The sequence below is a fragment of the Penaeus chinensis genome, chromosome 29 (genome assembly GCF_019202785.1).
Source record: "Penaeus chinensis breed Huanghai No. 1 chromosome 29, ASM1920278v2, whole genome shotgun sequence".
NCBI classification, from domain to species: Eukaryota; Metazoa; Arthropoda; class Malacostraca; order Decapoda; family Penaeidae; genus Penaeus; species Penaeus chinensis.
The window spans coordinates 28,350,763-28,370,762 of record NC_061847.1 but is presented as its reverse complement, the minus strand read 5'-3'; the positions used below and the strand labels follow the sequence as shown (position 1 = coordinate 28,370,762).

The 20,000-nt window shown below is 33.2% G+C and overlaps 1 protein-coding gene across 4 annotated transcripts in view; it reads left to right on the top strand.

The window, feature by feature from the left end:
- The window catches only part of LOC125040596 (E3 ubiquitin-protein ligase NEDD4-like), a 56,376-nt gene that overhangs the window by 20,196 nt on the left and 16,180 nt on the right, over positions 1-20,000 (top strand). Inside the window, exons 7-10 of one of the 4 annotated variants that reach the window (XM_047635221.1) lie at positions 1,669-1,796; positions 2,033-2,177; positions 12,203-12,382; positions 17,181-17,291. In XM_047635221.1, coding sequence (XP_047491177.1) covers positions 1,669-1,796; positions 2,033-2,177; positions 12,203-12,382; positions 17,181-17,291 — 564 coding nt within the window. Of the gene's footprint in view, positions 1-1,668; positions 1,806-2,032; positions 2,178-12,202; positions 12,383-17,180; positions 17,292-20,000 lie in introns of all 4 variants that reach the window. The other 3 variants (XM_047635220.1, XM_047635222.1, XM_047635224.1) reach the window with 3 other exon arrangements.

Below are 20,000 nucleotides of genomic sequence, written 5' to 3'. Positions count from 1 at the left end.
GAAAAGGTCTCATCATCCATCCACTCATAACTTTTCCTTTGTTGATTACCTGCTCAGTGTGATGATTGAAGCTCATGTTATTACAACTAATTTTTCTTTAGTCTTTATTTCACAACTGAGTATGTTCTTAATCTTGGACTTCCAGTTGTACTTATCCATGTATCATTAGCAAAAGATGTTACTGTGGAGTCTTTATTATCCCAACCATAATTAGGAACAACAGGGTCCAAGAACTGAGCCTTGTGGTACTCCACTTCTAACAGTAAATTCATTAGATTGATAGCCATTTATGTTTACATTTTACTTATGAATTGTTAGGAAAAGTATAGTGTATACTAGTGTATGGGGTATAATTACATGGTCAACTTTACTGAAAGCTTTTGCAAAGTCTAAGTATATTACATCAAATTTTGTATTCTCAGTTAGGTTTCTTAGTATGTGTTCACAGTCATACACGCACACACACCCTATATATATATATATATATATATATATATATATATATATATATATATATATATATATATATATATATATATATATATATATATATATGTATAGTAATGTATAAATTTTTATTTATTGATTAATTTATTATTATATATTTGTTTATTATTATTAGTATCATTACTATTATTATTATTACTATTACTATTATTATTATTATTATTATTATTATTATTATTATTTGTGTGTGTGTATCTGTGGAGAAAAGGGTTTAGGTGAATCAGATTAGTATTTACCAAATATTGAGTGAGAGCTTTTTGTTATTGTTATTGTAATTATTATTGATATTGTTACTCTTATATAAAGATTTAACATTAAACAATCAAAAAAATGCTTTTTGGGAACCATGTGATTTGATTTTGTTATTATTATTATTATATGAATATATATATATATATATATATATATAGATATATATATATATATATATATATGAATATATATATATATATATATATATATATATATATATTTTTTTTTTTTTTTTTTTTTTTTTTTTTCCTCCTCCTCCTCCTCCTCCTCCTCCTCCTCCTCCCCCTGTTCTGTTCTCTTTTTGTAATCCCATTTTATTTATTGATGTCTACTTACATTTGAAACAAGTTATCTCTTCAGTATCAAGTTCATGAGATATTGTTTTGAGTTATAAGAGTATCAAAATTCAGTGTTAAGTCCATGGGTTTGTTATGGTAATTATTAGTAAAAATCATTTATAGCTTAAAAGCTTTAACCATAATGTATGATGACATTTGATGAACAGGCCCATCTATAGTCATACGGTGTTGATAATTATAGATGGCTACGAAGGTTGCAGTTGTACCTTTCTGTAATATATTCGTCTCTGTGGAACAAATGATTCCAGGCAGACCCAATAATGGAATTATTGTTCTCTTGCATTCTGTAGGCATCCATACTTGCTGTATTTGCATGTAAAAGACTTCTTTTCATGTCGTATTATGTGGGCAGAAGCATTTTATGATTTGCTGAAGCTACCTAGTATTATTGATATTATCATCATCTTGATAATGATTATAATTCATACTACTATTATTTTTTATTTTTTATATTTTTTTATTGATATTGCTATTATTATTATTACTATTATTATTATTATTATTATTTTAGGGGTATGAATGCTGTAATTTATGTGGTTTGTCCTTACAGCCTGTTTTGGTGCCCAATGACGGCCAGAGTCCACTCCCAGAAGGTTGGGAAGAGCGTCAAGATGCTAATGGCAGGATGTACTATGTAAATCACAATGCCCGAACGACGCAGTGGGAACGGCCAACTAGGTACAACAAGTGTGTAGTATACTCTGATCCGTATTTTTACACTTCATTTCTTTCTGTCTGTCTGTGTATCAGTTGGTGAATGTCATTTTGAAGATTTATGATTAGAGAACTGAGTATTTAATTTTGTACATGTAAGCATGCATGGTTGTGTAAATGAGTTGAACCAATTTGAAATCTGGAGAATGGTAACGGGTGGCCATCCTGCAGCTGCTTTTAAAATTTGAATTCCATTCCAGCTCCCAAGGCAATAATGAACATGAGCGTAATCAACGTCTAGAGTCAGCACAGAACGAATTTAGGAATGAATTTAGGCGCAGGTTTCATATATCCGTTGACGACAACGAAGTGTCTAGAGGGGACAACACCACCATCTTGCAACAGGTAAGTTGTGTAATCTTGCAAATGTAATCTAACACATGAAGACAATTCATATAAGGGAAAATTATTTCCCTTTATCTTCTACTCTTCAATTTGTTTTCTTTTTCTTGTTTGAAAGGTGAAAAAAAAGAGATGGTTGATGATTTTCATCTGATTTTCTTAATAAATTTATTATTGTTATATATTATTTCTTCAACAAATCTACATGGCATTGATTCTAAAGATAGTATTTTATGATGAATACTTATTTTTCTTTTCTTCAATTATACAGAAGCAGATTTAATTGCTGATCTTTTCTCTGTGTCAATAATTGAAGGATCTGTCATTTATTCTGATAGATAGCCATAACCTTGGCTTAAAGATAGCAGGGTCATATTCTTAGGAGGATCTGAAGGAAGCTAGAATTTTGAGTTGTGGCATTGGTACATAATTGCAATAGCATATAGTCTTGCTCATTTAGTGGTTGGGCCAAAGAAAGCAGGGTTGTCTTATGTTTTAGGGTTTGCATACTTTGGATCATTGATAAAGTCACATTTAGTTATCCAAATAGGTAGGTGTGGATGAACAAGTTTGTTTAACACCTAATGGATGGGAAAGTTCAGAGTAAACAGGTTGGAAAAAAAAAATGTGAAACTTATAGGGAAAAATCACCAGGTAGAATAACTTTTACATAGTTTATCACATATATCAGTATACCGAAATGCTTGACATAAGTGTTCATACAGGATTGGAGAAGAAAACAAGACTTGAGAAGCAGTAATAGATAAGAATAACAGTAACAAACAGACAAAGAATTAGCTTCACCATCTGTCACCCACAGTAATGATCACATTATAGTGCAGTAGGTGCTGAATACCATCCTTTAGGTGTTAAATTGGTTACATCTCCCGGCTTAGTTAAGAAAGATTTTGTAAGGGGCATTGAATATACCCATTATAAAAAGAATCAATAACAAAGAATAAGATAGTTTTATAGATTCAAGTGGGAATATTTTTTCTTCTTCTTGTAAAGTTTGTTTAGGATTTTCTTCAACCCATTGGCAACAGGTAATTGCACTGTCCACTAGTTTCATTTTGTGAATTTTGTTTAAACATAGATGGCTCCATGGGTGCTTAGTCACCAAGGAATCAATTAGTGGGCCTACCTGACCTCACCTGATATCCCCATTCCTTGAATAATTGGGAAACATTTTATTTTTCTAATGGTATTGATATCATTGTGTTGTTATTGTTATTTCTTATTATTGTTTGATTATTATTATTGTTATTATTATTATTGTTATTATTATTATTGTTGTTATTATTATTGACAGTGGGATTACTATAATGTTATTATCAATACTAATAGTAAGAAGTAAATATAGTAAAAAAAAAAAAAATACTTTAAAAATACTTTCTAAAAAGTACTGAAAAGGATAAACATGAATCAGGCAGGCCTTGTAATTGACACCTTGGTGATGAAGTGCTTGTGGAGATATTGGTGTTCAAGCAAAATTGATAAACCGTGGACATGGCATGTATGTATGTGCCATCATCACTATCTTCCTTATTGTTGCTATTATGATTATTGTGATTGTTGTTGTTGTTGTTGATATTGTTAATAGTATTATCATTATTATTGATGTTCATCATTATCATTGTCATCTTCATGGCCGTTATTATCATTATTAATACGTATTGTTCTTATTATTATTATTATTATTATTATTGTAATTATTATCATTATTATTGTTATTGTTATTATTGCAGTTCTTATTATTATCATCATCATAGTAGTCATTATTATTATTATTAGTATCATTATCATTGTTATTGCAATATACTGTGTTACAGGCAAAAACAAGTCACTGTCAAACCCATTTAAACCTGTTCCTGTTAGTGTTATTTATATACAAATATATATATATATATATATATATATATATATATATATATATATATATAAATATATATATATATATATATATATATATATATATATATATGTATATATATATATATAATCTATGTATATAGATATATATATGCATATGTATATATATGTATGTGTATATATATGTATAAGTATATATATGTATATGTATATATATATATATATATATATATATATATATATATATATATATATATATTTGTATATGTATATATTTATATATGTATATATATATTTATATATGTATATAATATAATATATATATATATATATATATATATATATATATATATATATATAAATATATATATATATATATATTGATATATTTATTTATATATATATATATGTTTATTGGTACAATGTTTTTTGTGTTTTTGTTACTGTTTTAGCAGTTAATTTTATTTTTATTATATTATATTCTTATTGTTGTTCATTACTTTTTTTTTGTATATGGACTGAAGATTTTAGGTATACAGGAATAGTAATCTTACAGTGAACTTAATTTTTTTCTTGAAATTTTAATTTCAGTCTTTGTAAATTTTTTTGTGAGTGGTAATGATAGTTTGACAAATATAAGATCATAACTTTTCCCCAACTTTTGATCTGTGTGACTTGCAACCATCCATATCTACAACCCAGTAGGATCTGCAGTCATTATTCTCTTGTATGAAGTTAGTTTAAGATACTATCCTGTCATTTTCTCCACTGAAAGATATATCAACTCTGTATTAGGTATATGGTGTTCATATTCTTCAGGTTTTTAGGATATAGCGTTTCACATCCCAGAGTGGTTAGATTTATAATATTTTACATTGCTTCGATAAAGTGTGGAGATACTAACACACAGTAAATTCTCATATGAATATCTCTCGCTTATGGTGCTCTTAGCTTTTTGTTTGAGATACTAGAAGAGTACTCATGACTTCTAGCTGCCATATGGACATGTTTGGTTGATGGGTCTTCCATTACAAGATGCTACGATTCTGTTATAACATAAATAAGGGGAATGGTTGTATTTGTAAAGATTTCTAGGTTTATCTTTTGAAGAAGATCAGGCATGAAGTTGGCAGCTTCTGTCTTATTATTATTATTATTGTAATGATTATGGATGTCACCATTTTATTGTGAGATTTGTTATCACTATGATTGTTATTATTTCGGTGGTGATGATTGTAGGTATTGTTACTATTATTTGCAATGAGTGATCAAAGATGTGGGAATTAGCTGTAGAAATTGACAATTGCATTCAGGACTTGGTATTTTTTCCGACAAAGGTTTCAGCTGTTTGGCTCAGATGTAATTCACTTTATAGTCATATGTTTAGGATAAGAGAAAATGGCCATTACAGATTTATAGGTTGAAGTGGGGATGTTCGTCATTTTTATAAAAAGGGTAAACACATTAATGACATTTTGTGCATGTTGTTTTTCTTGTTCTTATTTTCTACTCTCACATTCATTTTAACTATGTTGAATTTTGTAATAGTATACTTAACGGTGTCTTGTTCATGGTTGATATTTAATTTGCAAGATAGAGATTGATTGTTTGACTGCATTTGTTCCATGTGTCCGTATATAATATCTGTTAAAACCATGGTCATGAAATTTAATAACCCTTGTCTGTATCTTTTTCTTTCTTTCTTTCTTTTTTCTCCATGAACTAGCCATTTTCATCTCTATTCCAGATTTACATTCCATGAATAGCTTTTCATGATTCATAGTACAGACCTCCATACACCTATTCACAGTCTTTTTTTTTATATTCTCTCTTTTATTATTTGTCTCTTAAGACTTGTATGCAAAATTATTTGCTTTAGTATTATTAGCCCCTACAATCCATTATGTAACCATTACGTCATAAAAAGATATGGCTGTGGGCCAGGTGATGCAAACTTGCCATTGTGAGTGTCTCAGCTGAAGGCCTCTTGAAGGGTGATTAGACTCACCTGGTGTTTAGAAAGGGGCATTTGCATTATTCCCAATGGTAAACAGGTGTGGAATGCAATGTCTTAGAGCTTTGACTGGAAGAGAGAAGGCTCCATAGAGGACGCCATTTCCATGCTCAGGATCCTATTCCTGGCTGCCATGACTGGTGATGCAGGTTGTATTACAGAAAATTGAATATTAGAATGGGGGGGGGGGGGGGGGGGGGGGTGAATGATACAAATAACAAAATGTTAAATATTTTTTATTTTTCTTGCACTGAGTTATAGACTACCCAGAGAGATGATATGAAGTCTGTGCAAAGAAAACAGTATTACCATCTGGATAATGCAGATCAAATAATGAATATGGACATTGAAAAGAAAGAAAAAAAAGGCTTATGTATACAAAGAGATAATAACATGGCAAAGGAAAGCATGGAGTCTTGTTTTTTTTTTTTTTTTTTTTTTTTTTTTTCTTCTTCTTCTTCTTCTTCTTCTTCTTCTTCTTCTTCTTCTTCTTCTTCTTCTTCTTCTTCTTCTTCTTTTCTTTCATGAATGGTAAGAGAAGTTACCAATGTTTTTTTTTTATTATTTTTTTTTTATTTTATATCCGAGTTTAAAATCTTTTTATTTAGCCTAAGTTATTGATAAACAGATGGACTCTCTTTGCAACATCATAGGCAGAGCAGACCTGTTTAACCTCTTCCCAAAGGGTCACAACCTGAGGCGTCACAACAAACCGCTCTACCTGTGGCATGCAGGTGTACACTGCGGTGACGCGCCAAAGTACTACGAGCTGGCGATTCGGCTTGATTTTTCTTCTTCTTCTTCTTCTTCTTCACCTGTCATTAAGGGGTTAAGATAAAGTCCATTTATGTGTATTTTCGGTACTGTTTGGCCCACAGCCAAATTTTCTCTTTATAGCATGTTCGTTTCACCCAGCCCTCAAGTTGGAGTTTTTCATGATATGGTCACGTCATCCACATCATAGGGCTTAAAGGCAGGGCAGTGTGAGATGCCTTCTCCCAAGTGCTGCATTTATGGTAATCGTCAGAAGTCCTCACAAAGGATTATGATTTCTGTTGACATGGAAGAATACCTGTGTGTTGGATTAGTCATCTCAAAGTTTATAGAGAGTCTGCAGTGAAGATGAGCTCCATTATACAGTGTTTCATGCATGGTTTTTAACTTAATGTGCGCAGGCTTTTTCTGCGGCCCTGCAGCCCACCAAACAGTTATATCCATATGGGCCACAACTGTAGGATGGCACCCACGATCAAAGGGCTAAGGACATAATGTATTGATTTGTCATTTGATTATTTATATGATTTACTAAGATTACAAATAGTTTTAACCCATTGGATCCAGTTGCATCACAGCAATCACATTACCAAAAATCCAGGCATAAGGCTTACGTGACCAGCTCTGCCAGGTGGCTGTTTGTAGTCCAGGTGCATGCAAACACATGTGCACAGTAACAATACTCTATGCCTTATATTTGCAAAGTTATTTACTCTTTTTACACTTTTTTAAGTGTTATTAGACTTTATGGCCATTTTCCAGTGTCTATATTTGCTATTTGATTTGCATTATCCAGATAGTAATAGTTTTTCTTCTTTTGCATAGACTCCAATTATCTCACAAAGTAGTCTACAACTAAGTGCAAGAAAATTAAACTAAGTAATACTATGTTATTTTTATATTTTTTTATTTTTTTTTTATTTTAAGTAATATTCAATTATCTGTAAAACAACCTGCATCGCCGCTCACAGCGCCCCGAATATGATACTGAGCATGGAAATGGCATCCTCCACGGAGCCAGCGCTCTTCCAGTTACCGCTCACAGACATTTCATACCACACTGATACATTGATAGGAATAATGCAAAATTGCCAAATGAGTAAAATAAACCTCCCAATAGGCTTGTGTGCTTGTGGCGAGTCCTTTCCCATCACCCCAGCCTTTGTGCCACCCGGCCTGCAGCCCTATTTTCCTGTGATGGCATGTTCACGTCAACCGCCTCTCAACCTGTTTTTTTCATGATGTGATGGTCACATCACCCAGATCCAACGGGTTAAGAATTAATTTTTTGCCGACTGAAGTCCCTTTTTATTTGTACACTTGCTGTTGGTTTATAGTATATATTTTCTCTTATATAACTTTTCATTTGTTGTTTATTATTTTGCATTTTTAAACTTCCCTCTGTGCTCTACCACTTATCATCTACACCTCCTGCTCCTCCTCCTCCTCCTCCTCCTCCTCCTCCTCCTCCTCCTCCTCCTCCTCTTCCCCTTTCTCCCCCTTCCCGCAAAAAATACTTGCAAACTTGATATAAAAATCATCTTTTTGAGAAGTCATCCCATAACTATATCTTGAACTTCCTTACCAAGGTCTGGAAAGTCTAGTTGAAGAACAAATGGGAAAAGCATTAAATTTTATCAGATAAAGGTGACTGAATTAATTATTGTGATCAGAACAGTCTAGGTGAAGAACAAAAATGAAAAGGGTAAAAAAAATTCTGATAAAGGTGACTGAATTAATTATTGTGATCAGAACAGTCTAGGTGAAGAACAAAAATGAAAAGGGTAAAAAAAATTCTGATAAAGGTGACTGAATTAATTATTGTGATCAGAATAGTTGAGAAATTGGTTTTCTTTAAAGGTCTGTTCATGAAGCTGCTCTTTTTTTAGCTAGTTTTTTATTTTTGGTATGTAATATTTTGAAGAGAATTGCTGGAAAGAGTTGCACTGCATGGGGGTGTTTCCCATGTGCTATGAGAGTCATTTTGCTCAAAATCTAGAGATGGGTTTGATCATGTATTCTTATGTAACGATGCATGGGTTCAATTTTATAAGATTTGTGTAGGAGGCTAATTGCACCATCTTATTTATAAAGCCTGTGATTTGTTCTATCTTCCGATGGTGTTACAGTCATTTGATGTAGTAATTAGGATATGGATTTTTTTATTGGTGTTTAAAGCAATGCCGCCGGGGAAATTTAATAAAAAATTGGGGAAATGCTGTGCTCATTTTCTATATTTTTGTGAAATGTCTCTGCACATAGATGGCTCAATTAGTAGACCTTGTGACCTTATGTGATTTGAATTGGCTGGAAAAACGTATTTTTTACTAGTGCTATGAATATCAGTGGTCTTATTTTTATTATGAATATTATAATTACTATAATTTTATAAACATTAGTAACAGCAAAATAAGATGACTTAAAATATGTTTGTAAATCAAAGAAAAGGGTAAATGGGCAAGACAGGCAGTACTCATGATGGACTCATTGGTGATTTAGTACAAGTGTAGCCATCTATGTGTAAAAACAATCAAACAATACTCACAGTCGGCATAGCACGTACGTACACATCATGTCGGCATTGGGTTAGATACTTTTTGTATTTTGTGTTACCAGTAGTGTTCACTTATTAACACTTAGCTTGATAACTGTGTAACTAGATTTTCTGACCTTCCCTCCCTGCCAAGTGTGGCAAAGAAATTTCTCCCATTACCACTCTGTTCTATTTTTTCCACACTTTGTTAACCACTACTGCTGCTTGATCATTGGTTGTTTTCTTCAATTCCATAAAGGAGCAATACATAGCACACTTGATTCAGACAGCTCTCCCAACACATGATGCATGTCACAGCTACATGCCTTCCATTATATGATGTATGCTGAAGTGAATGGATTAACTGCTGTTGTTGTTATTGTTAATCCAATGCCGCCTGCAAGATGTATGTTTTGTTTTGTGAAATGTCTCTACACAAAGATAGCTCAGCAAGTATTTAGTCACCAAAGACAATTAGTAGGCCTTGTAACCTCACCTATCTCACCTTTTTCTTTTCTTTCTTTCTTTTTCTTTTTATTATATATATATACTAATACAGTTATTATTATTAGGCATTATAATTACTATAATGATATGAACATTATAGATAACATTATCAGATAAAAGAGAATACTTCCAATAATTAAGGAAAAAGGCCAACAGTTGAGATAGGTAGTACTAGTAATTGGCTCATTGGTGACTAAGAACTTGTGGAGCCATTTAAGAGTAAAGACAATTAAAAAGTCTAACTCATGGGAGTGGGATATCAGTTCATGCCATCCTTGGCGGGTTTGGGTTAATTATGTATGCCCATTATTTATCTGCCGTTAACCCCTGAGATTTGCTTGCTTCTTGGCAATCACATAACCCTAAACTTCAAGCATTAGGCTTACATAAGTGGCCGCTCTGGCGGGTGTGCAACTTGCACATGAACACTCGTGTGTAGTGACAAGACTGTATGCCTCCTATCTGCAATGTTATTTTCTCTTATGCGTAAGTGTTTTTAGCTTATTTGCCATTTTACATTGTCCATATTTGTCAATTGATTTGCTTTATCCCGATGGTAATAGACTGCACAAACTCCATATCATCTCTCTAGGTAGCCTACAACTCGGTGCCAGAAAAATAAAAATATTGAACATGTTGTTGTTGTTATTGTTTTTCATTTTTTATCAGTTTTCTGTAATGCAACCTGGCCGACGGTCATGGCACCAGACATACTGTACTGAGCATGGAAATAGCGTCCTTCTATGGAGCTGATGCTCTTCCAGTCAAGGCTCACGGACATTACATTCCACACTCATTTATCAATGGGAATAATGCAAAATTGCCTAATGAGTCTAATCATCCTCCCAAGATGTTAATGCATTCATGATGAGTCTTTCCCATCACCCTGGTCTCAGCTGAGATACTCACAATGGCAAGTTCATATCACCCGGCCTGCAGCCAGATTTTCCCATGATGTTAGGTTCACGTCACCCACCTTTCGAGTTTTTTATGTCATGATGGTCATGTCATCCAGATTGTAGAGGTTAATATAATCATTAATAATCATTATCATAACCATTATATATATATATATATATATATATATATATATATATATATATATATATATATATATATATATAGATATATATATAGATATATATATGTATATATATTTTTTTTTGCTCAGCATTATATTCCTGGCACTATGAGCAGCGACACAGGTTGTATTACAGAAATTTGATATTACATAAAAAAAAAATTTAATGACATAAACAACAAAGTGTTACATAGTTTTATTTTTCTTACACTGAGTTGTTTACTTTCTGGAGAGATAGTTGGAGTCTGTGCAAAGGAAAAAAAACTATTACCATCTGGATAATGCAAATCAATTGCCAAATATGGACATTGGAAAATGGCTAAAAAGCTAAAAACACTTCTGCATAAAAAGAATTAATAACTTTGGAAATAGAGTCTTGTCATTGCACACAAGTGTTCACGCACGCCTGGCCTACAAGCAGCCACCCGGCAGAGCGGCCACTCACATAAGCCCGGACATTGCCAGAAATCACCAGAGTCTATGATGCCAAGAGATTTCTTATACCCGTCACTGAGGGGTTAATTGTGTTTAAACATAGATGTCTAAACAAGTTCTTAGGCACCAAGTAGTCATTTACAAGTCATATCATCACTGTTATTATTGTTATTATTATTATTATTATTATTATTATTTCTTTTTTTTTAGTAGTAGTATCATTGCTATTAATATGATTATCATTATTATTATTATTATTATTATTATTATTATTGTTGTTGTTATTATTATTATTGTTATTATTATTATTATTATTATTATTATTATTATTATTATTATTACTGTTGTTGTTTTTACTATTATAATAGTTATAATTATAATTATTATTGCTATTATTATAGTTGTTGTAGATATTATTATTTTCCACAAATATTGTTTCTTTATTAATACTTTTGTTATTGTTAATTACTGATTACTATTTGATAATTATTTATTAGTTTTATTTTATTATAGCTGCTGTTATTATTATTAATCACCATCATAACCATTCATACCTTGATCATCATCTTGATCCCTATGTTACCCAAGTTGATATATATATGATTTTTTAAACTTGGAAATGGCTTGTGTCTTATTCAAAAACTAACTACCCTTGATTTGATCCACCTAACTACCCCCTTTTATATATAAATTTTTTTTTGTTTTTTTTTTCCCCCTTTTTTTATTTCTTTTTTTTTTCTGCCGGGTCCTTTGCATGTGGCTGTTGTTGCATGTGTCCATCATGACGTGTTCTGTTGGGGGTCGATCGGTAGGAACCAGAGGGCCGAGGTGATGCTGATCAGGAGGGGGAGGACGTGGAGGATGAGGATGGTGATGAGGAGGATGAGGATGAGGGGGAGGAGGAAGAGGAGGAGGAGAGTGGGGAAGAGGGAGGACAAGCCCATGAGGAGGAAGAGGCACAACCTCGGTTTGAGGAAGTCGCCTCCGAAGAGGTGAGACAAACCTAGATAAAGCTGCTGGTATACTACCACTACTACTATTACTACTATACTACTACTTCTTCCTGGGTGTAAGCAGAGTATTAGCCTTGTGAGGTGTAGGGGGCTGTTGTTTTGTTGTTATTATTTATTTTATTTTATTTATTATTTTTTTTTTTATTATTATAATTATAATTACTTTTGTTTATAGATATGTTCACCCTCTCTAAACTGCTTTGTATCATATTTTGTGTCGAGCGTTATTCAAGCGTAACTAATTTTGACTTGTATCATGAAGAATTGTAGCTCTGTAACTTGGATTGTATGTTCAGGTTACAAAACTATGATTTGTAAATGTAAAAGTACAGTAGAAAGAGGCTCACATATGAAAAGAGACTTTGAGACTTAAAAAATGTGATGTATTCAGCATTGACACAAGAATGCTTTCTGTATGCTTGGAGGGACTGCTAGCACGCATAGTTGAATGTTGTCCTGCTTTTTTTTGCATCTGCTTGCATTGGCACAGTCTATGTTAATATGCTTTTGTTGCTGTTTGCCATTTTTTATGAGGCTTTATAAGGAATACTTATTTGAGAATCTTACAGGAGTGATTAATGTGCTGCATTTTTCTTCACCTATTTCAGATTCTAATCCTTTATCTTTTAATGAAAATACATGTTTTATTTTTGAAAGGATTCATGTTTCTTACTAAATGTATAGATTTTTTGGGATGGTTGATATTTTAGTCTATTGTTTCAAGATATAAGGTATGAAACATTTCTTTGAAAATAGAAATTTTCTTTTTTTGTGCATTTGAAGTAGTTATTATCTAAAGAATATGAAAGAGGTTTGTGAGTGAGTAGACTAGCAGTTAACCCAATGGCGCCGGGTATAGAAAATTAAAAAAAACTATACGCTCTGGCAAACGGCGGCAGCGCGCCGACTCTGAGCGCGTGAATTCGGTACATCAAGCCGAATCATTGCCTCGGGGCGTTTTGGCGCGGTGCCACTGTGGACAGCCGCACGCCTCACATCGTGCGTATTGTTATGACGGCGATAGCCGTGACCCGTCGCCATTGGGTTAAGAAAAGGAGAATATTTAGAATGAGGAAAATTATTTTAACTTGCCAGGTCCAAGATATATATATATATATATATATATATATATATATATATATATATATATATATATATATGCATATATATATATAAATTATATATATATATATATATATATATATATATATTTATATATATATACATATATACATATATATATATATATAAATTATATATATAAATATATATATGTGTGTGTGTGTGTGTGTGTGTGTGTGTGTGTGTATATGTATATGTGTATGTGTATGTGTATGTGTATGTGTATGTGTATATATATATATATATATATATATATATATATATATATATATATATATATATATATATATATAAACACACACACACACACACACACACACACACACACACACACACACACATATATATATATATATATATATATATATATATATATATATATATATATATATATATATATATATATTTATGATCATAGGTAGTTTGAGTTTTTTTTCTTTTTTCTTTTCTGTTGATTTTTTTTTATCTACAGATTTCCTGCTAACACAAAGATTTCAAGAAAGAGCTGTGCTTATTAATGCAAGGGCCTTTTGCACCTTTTTTGCATCCTGTATGCATGAAGAGACCAGTTTTCCTTAATAGTGTTATGAATTTAAGTGCTATGTTTATTGGGCTGTTACTAACTACATTCATTGTCATGCAGCTAAAATCGGGACACATCATTATCAAAATCAGGTATTCGTGCCTAAGCATACACAAGTGTCGGCTAAAGCAATATGAATTTAGGCTGATCAAAACTCACAGGAGGTACAGAAGCTTGAACCATGAAGATGGCTCACAACTTATTTTGTCAGATGTGGGTAAAAACTGTTAGAAATTAAGGCATAATTTTATATTAGACATATGGGATAATTTGAGAATTTCCTATTCCCCTCAGGTTCTAGGTCTCCCAGCTTGTTTTAACCCCCATATGGACAGTGTGCATCCAATCTTGCCCACATTTTCTAGACCATGTGCCCTAAAATGCTGTTTGCTTGTTTGGCTCTGATTGTGCCGTTCAGGAGCTACAGTCCCCCCACCCTCAAACATGGGTTTAAAAATCTTGTTTTAGCCTCAATTACTAGAAAATTATATATGCTGAAGCCAAACGTACATATAGTGGTATAAATATGTTCCCCATGCTTCTCATTTTTTACTTGAATAATGGCTGTGTGTACAACCTGGCATTTGGCTCAGTTTGACATGGTAAAGCCTGTCACCAATGGGTAAAAAAACATTAACTTAGGACAACCCCATATGGTTGAGATATATCCTGCAGCAGCTTTATGCTCCAGTCAAAAACATAACAAATATAAGAACTTGAAATGTTCGCTTAATGGTTGCCCTGGACTTATGTGGTAGGAATTTGATAAGTGTTTGTTTTGTATAATATAATGCACTCCAGTATAATGCATATTATGGGATTGACAAAAAAAAAGGATGTGTTGTACTGAAGTCTTTTAAAATTATGGCATTTACATGATTACTACTCATTATTCATATATTAGAACAGTGAACATAAACAATTTTTCCAAAACAGTTTTATATATAAATGTTTGTAGTACTGTTTTTGGGAAATTTGGTACTGAAAATGAATTGGTTGTAATTATTTTTTGGATTGCTTATTTTTCCTTTAAACTTGGGAGCCCTGGTATTAGCCCCCCAGCATAGAAAATGTGAATTCAGGTCCTGGAAACTGGTTCATTACCAGAATGCATTTGTTACATTTTTTGGAAACTCGTCAATTTCACACTTCCCTTTTTCCTGCAGGGTACTGTTGAATATCTCTATTAATAACAGAGAGTATCCCTAATATTGATGATGGTATCTGAATTCGAGTTCACTTTTATCCATGATTGAATATTTGAGGTGGTCTTTAAATGCTATTAGTTTTATTTATTAGGTTTAATCCCTTGTGTTCATATCATTAAATAGAGCATTTAGGTTGGTAGAAAACAGACTATCCCAGGAAGAACACGAAGGATATTTGTAAGCTGAAATGCAAGTACTAGCTATCAAAAACAAGCAAATTAAAAATTCTTTTGTGGGATTAGTGAGTTGAAGCCGCATTCATTGACATTACTCGGGCATTGGTTAGGTAATCAACTGCAACCTTTAAAAGAAAGAGAGGAAGGGAGAGAGAAAATAGGATATTAAAATAGCCCCCAACCCCACATACACGAGATGGGAGCATTGATTTGATTTTCCTTTTATTATTGTTCTTATATCACTGTCATCATTATTTTTTGAGGATTATGACTGTTATTATTATTATAACCATCATGTCCCTATTCTTTATTTGTGTTGTTATTTCTTCAGGTTTCTTTAGTTTTTTTAATTGCTCTCTCCCTATTTATTATTGGTTTTTACCTTATTTTCTCTCCCCCTCTCTCCCCCTTCTCTCCTTTTTGGCTTCTCTGTCCCCCTCCTCATTTGCCCATGATGAGGAAAGATACCAAGGATTTAGTAAGACAGAGTAAAGGCAAGACCATCGTGGGTAAAAGTAGGACAGAGTAAAGGCAAGAACATCATGGGTAAAAGAATTCCCTCTCCTTCCCTCAGTATCTAATCCCTCTCCCTTCAAAGGCCCACACTTGGTCTTGACTCCCTAAGCATTATTTTTGTCATCTGTGTAGTATATGTAACAGGAGTGACTCAGATTACTGCTTTGTTGATATGGTGGACAGAAATTACACAAATAAAAAGAATTAAACGTGACAAGATGTTTAGCAGGTTTTTAAGTTTTAGTGCATACAGTAGTCATTTTGATTATGGACAAATGTTTCTCCAAAATTTCATGGTTTCTTGCAGCTACAGCCAGTACTTGTAATTTTCACCAAAGTGGGTCTAAAAGTTTGCTGAGTGAATTGGTTTAATGTGTTATAAATGTGTAAATTTTTTTTTTTTTTTTTTTTTTTTTTTTATGTTTTTTCTTTGACCATAGAAGGAGTAGAAGAAGGAAGGAACACTCAAATCTTGAGATGCATATATTTTAGTTATATAGCTACTACTTTATTTGATTTCTTTTCTTTTATTGGGAGCAACAGGTGGAATTTCTCTGAAAGAAGCCAGCATGAACTCACTTTTCACTGCACACTTTAATAACACACACACACACACACACTGACTGCATGCTAGTATTGGAAAACTGGATAACAAATATGTCACTTGCACTCAAAAAGATAAAAAAAGATGAAAATTAACCACAACCAATATTTATGATCAGGAATGTTACTGAAGATATGAAAGTCAAGAAAACATATTTTCTCTTTGTTGATAGGAGTGTCTTGATGAGATATCATTATGTATTTAATACTTATGTATTTTTATGAAGCTCATTGAAAGATTGTCTCTAACAATAGTGATTGCAACATGTGTAAAAAGAAATTTATTCTAGATGCTTTTAGATTAGAATGAGCTTTGAGAGAGGAAGTAGTATGGAAAGGAAATGTAGAAGTTTATCTTAATTTTTTGTGAAATAGTCTCCATATTCCATAAGTTAAGAAATATTATTTAGATTCCCATTAAACTTATTGGTTGTAATAAGAAACCCTCGTCACTGCATCCTGTGCACTGATTGCTCTCATCACAGCCCATTGAGTCAAAAAGAATGCGGGCAAAGTAAAAGCAAACAATATTTCCTGCACTTTGCTTCACCACTCACTTGTCTTGGCAGATTCAGGAGGCTCAAAGTCCGGCCGGCCAGCGACCTTCTTCCACGGCAAGTTTACCTGCCACCCCCACCACTATCACCAACAACTCTAGTGCTGCCAGTCTTGCACCCAAGGTATGCGCTTCTAGAATGGGCTAATTGCTAGTGGCTTCTGTCTGTCAGCATTTGGGCATGCCTGCTGTGTGTCCACATGGAAGTTGTAAACTGGACCTTAGAAAGCTGTAGAATATATGTTCAGAAAGGGAAATATCACTCAGAAAACTGTAAATAGCAGTTGTGAGTCAGATTCTTTCTTTTTCCCCCATCTCTGTGTTGATTTTGCTCCACCTCTTTGTTGATGATGTTGAATTAGTTAGGAGAGTTCAGAGATAAAAGTTTTGTATAGTAGGTGAGCTGTTATGGTTCTTAGTTTGGTGCTATTCGTATGCTTATTATTTTATTTAACCAAGTGCTAGTAACATCTGTGTAACCGAAATTACAAATTTGAAATAAACCATAGTAGTTTGTAAGGGCAGTGGAATCCTGCTTATTACCGTGTCAATTAGTATGGTTCCTACATCTTGCTATAACAGGATTTGGAGCTTTTAAGCTTTTTGTGTGTGTATAGGTAGGGTATCTAAAATGGTATATAGTTTTGCAGCGTGAATCCTTTTAGAGTATTTCAGATAAACCAGCAGATCAGTAATAACAGACAACTCAGACTGTCTGATCAGATCTGTAATAATAGACAAATTATCAAGAAAACAGCTGGCATAAGATATTTATTAACCCAATGGCGACGGGTCACGGCTATCGCCGTCATAACAATACGCACGATGTGCGGCGTGCGGCTGTCCGCAGCGGCGCCGCGCCAAAACGCCCCGAGGCAATGATTCGGCTTGATGGACCGATATCATGCGCTCGGAGTCGGCGCGCTGCCGCCGTTCGCCAGAGCGTAGAGTTTTTTTTAATTTGCTATACCCGGCGCCATTGGGTTAAATGACAGTTTTACTGTTTGTAGGGAATTAATGACAGGGCTGTGAAGATCTGATATTGTAACCCATTAGTGCAAAGTGCCTCCAGTCCATTGGTTTTATTTTATTAATTTTGTATGCACATAGATGGCTTCTCATGTGCTTAGTAACCAATTTTATTTGCCATACTTTATATCTCCTGATTACCCTATTCCTTGAATTTTCAGGAAGAAAAAAAATCTACGTTTATTACTATTGATATTGTTATATGTTATTATTATGAGAAATACTATCATGTTGATAACAATGATAATGGTAATGAAAATGGAGAGGTGAGGTCTACTTATTGACTCATTGGTCAGCATTTGTTTCTAAAACCATTTATGTATATACAGCATTAACCTATTACTGCCAGGAATGTGTGTGTGTGTGTGTGTGTGTGTGTGTTCCCCTCATAGATGGCTCCACTAGTATTCAGCCACCAAGGAGTCAATTAGTAGGTCTACATGACCTCTCCTGATTTTCCCTTTGTTTGAGCTTTCCTTTCCTTTCCCCTTTTTTTCCTAATGCTGTTGAAATAATGCTGTTCTTATTCCTATCGACATTATGGTTATTATAATGCAATTCACAATATTGACAGCAGTGTAAAAAATGTATATATATTTCTGAAAATCAAAAAAAATTATCACTCCTTTGTTAGTAAGCACTCATATAGCTATCTATGTGTAAACACAATTGATAAACTATACTTACAGTGATCATGGCTTGTACATATGTACCATCTCCATGGGCAATGGATTGATACAATAAAACCATAATGGCCAGGGCATATATACATGCAGTCCTGGCATCAAGAGATACCAGGATCCAGATGATGTGACCATCATTTAATGAAAAAATTGGCTTACGGGTCTGGTGATGTGAACAAGCTGTCATGGAAAATTTTGGCTCTGTGACAGGAATATGCTGTCTTGAGAATTACGGCTGAAGGCTTGGTGATGGTAATAACTCACCACAAGTCCACAAAGCTCTTAGAGGGTGATTAGACTTAGTGGGCATTCGCTAAGCGAGTGTGGTATATACCATCCATGAGCCATGAATGGATGAGCATTAGCTCCAGGAAGGACACTATTTCTATGCTCAGGATCCTATCCTGTTTCTACCCACTGAGAGCAGCAGCAGAGGTTGTATTGTGGAATATTGAATATTACAACAACAAAAATTATAGAATGACACAAATAACTAACTATTACATGTGTTATTATTGTACTGATTTATGGACCTAGAGAGATGATATGGAGTCTGTGTAAGGAAGATAATATATTACCATCTAGATACAGTATATCAAATGACAAATATAGACAATGAAAAATGGCAAAAAAACAAAAAATAATGATAATAATAATAAATAAATGAAATGAAGAAAAAGAGATTACATTGCAAAAGTGAGGCAAGCGGTTTTGACACCACACATGAGTGTTCGTGTAAGCCCTGCATACAACTCCCAACCCTACAACCAGTGAGAGGCTACATATTTTGGGCTACATGTGGGCAGCAAAGCATCCAAGTCCAAGGGTTTAAAGACATATGGAGTACTACTAGTAGACTAGAGACTATAATATGTGTGAAGGATAATAATATCTGGAATGACAAGGCATGATTGTAATGAAAATATTTTTTTTCCAGTTTTGGCAACATATAACATTCACATGGTTTGCTTGGAAATAGGTTTCTGTAAGATTTACTTTTTCTTTTTGGAATATAAGTTTTTTATCATGGTGCCTGTCTTGTGACGTTAGCGATCATGAATCTCCATTTCCCTTCTATCATCTATTAATCTAACTAAATCAATCAATTTATACATTCCACC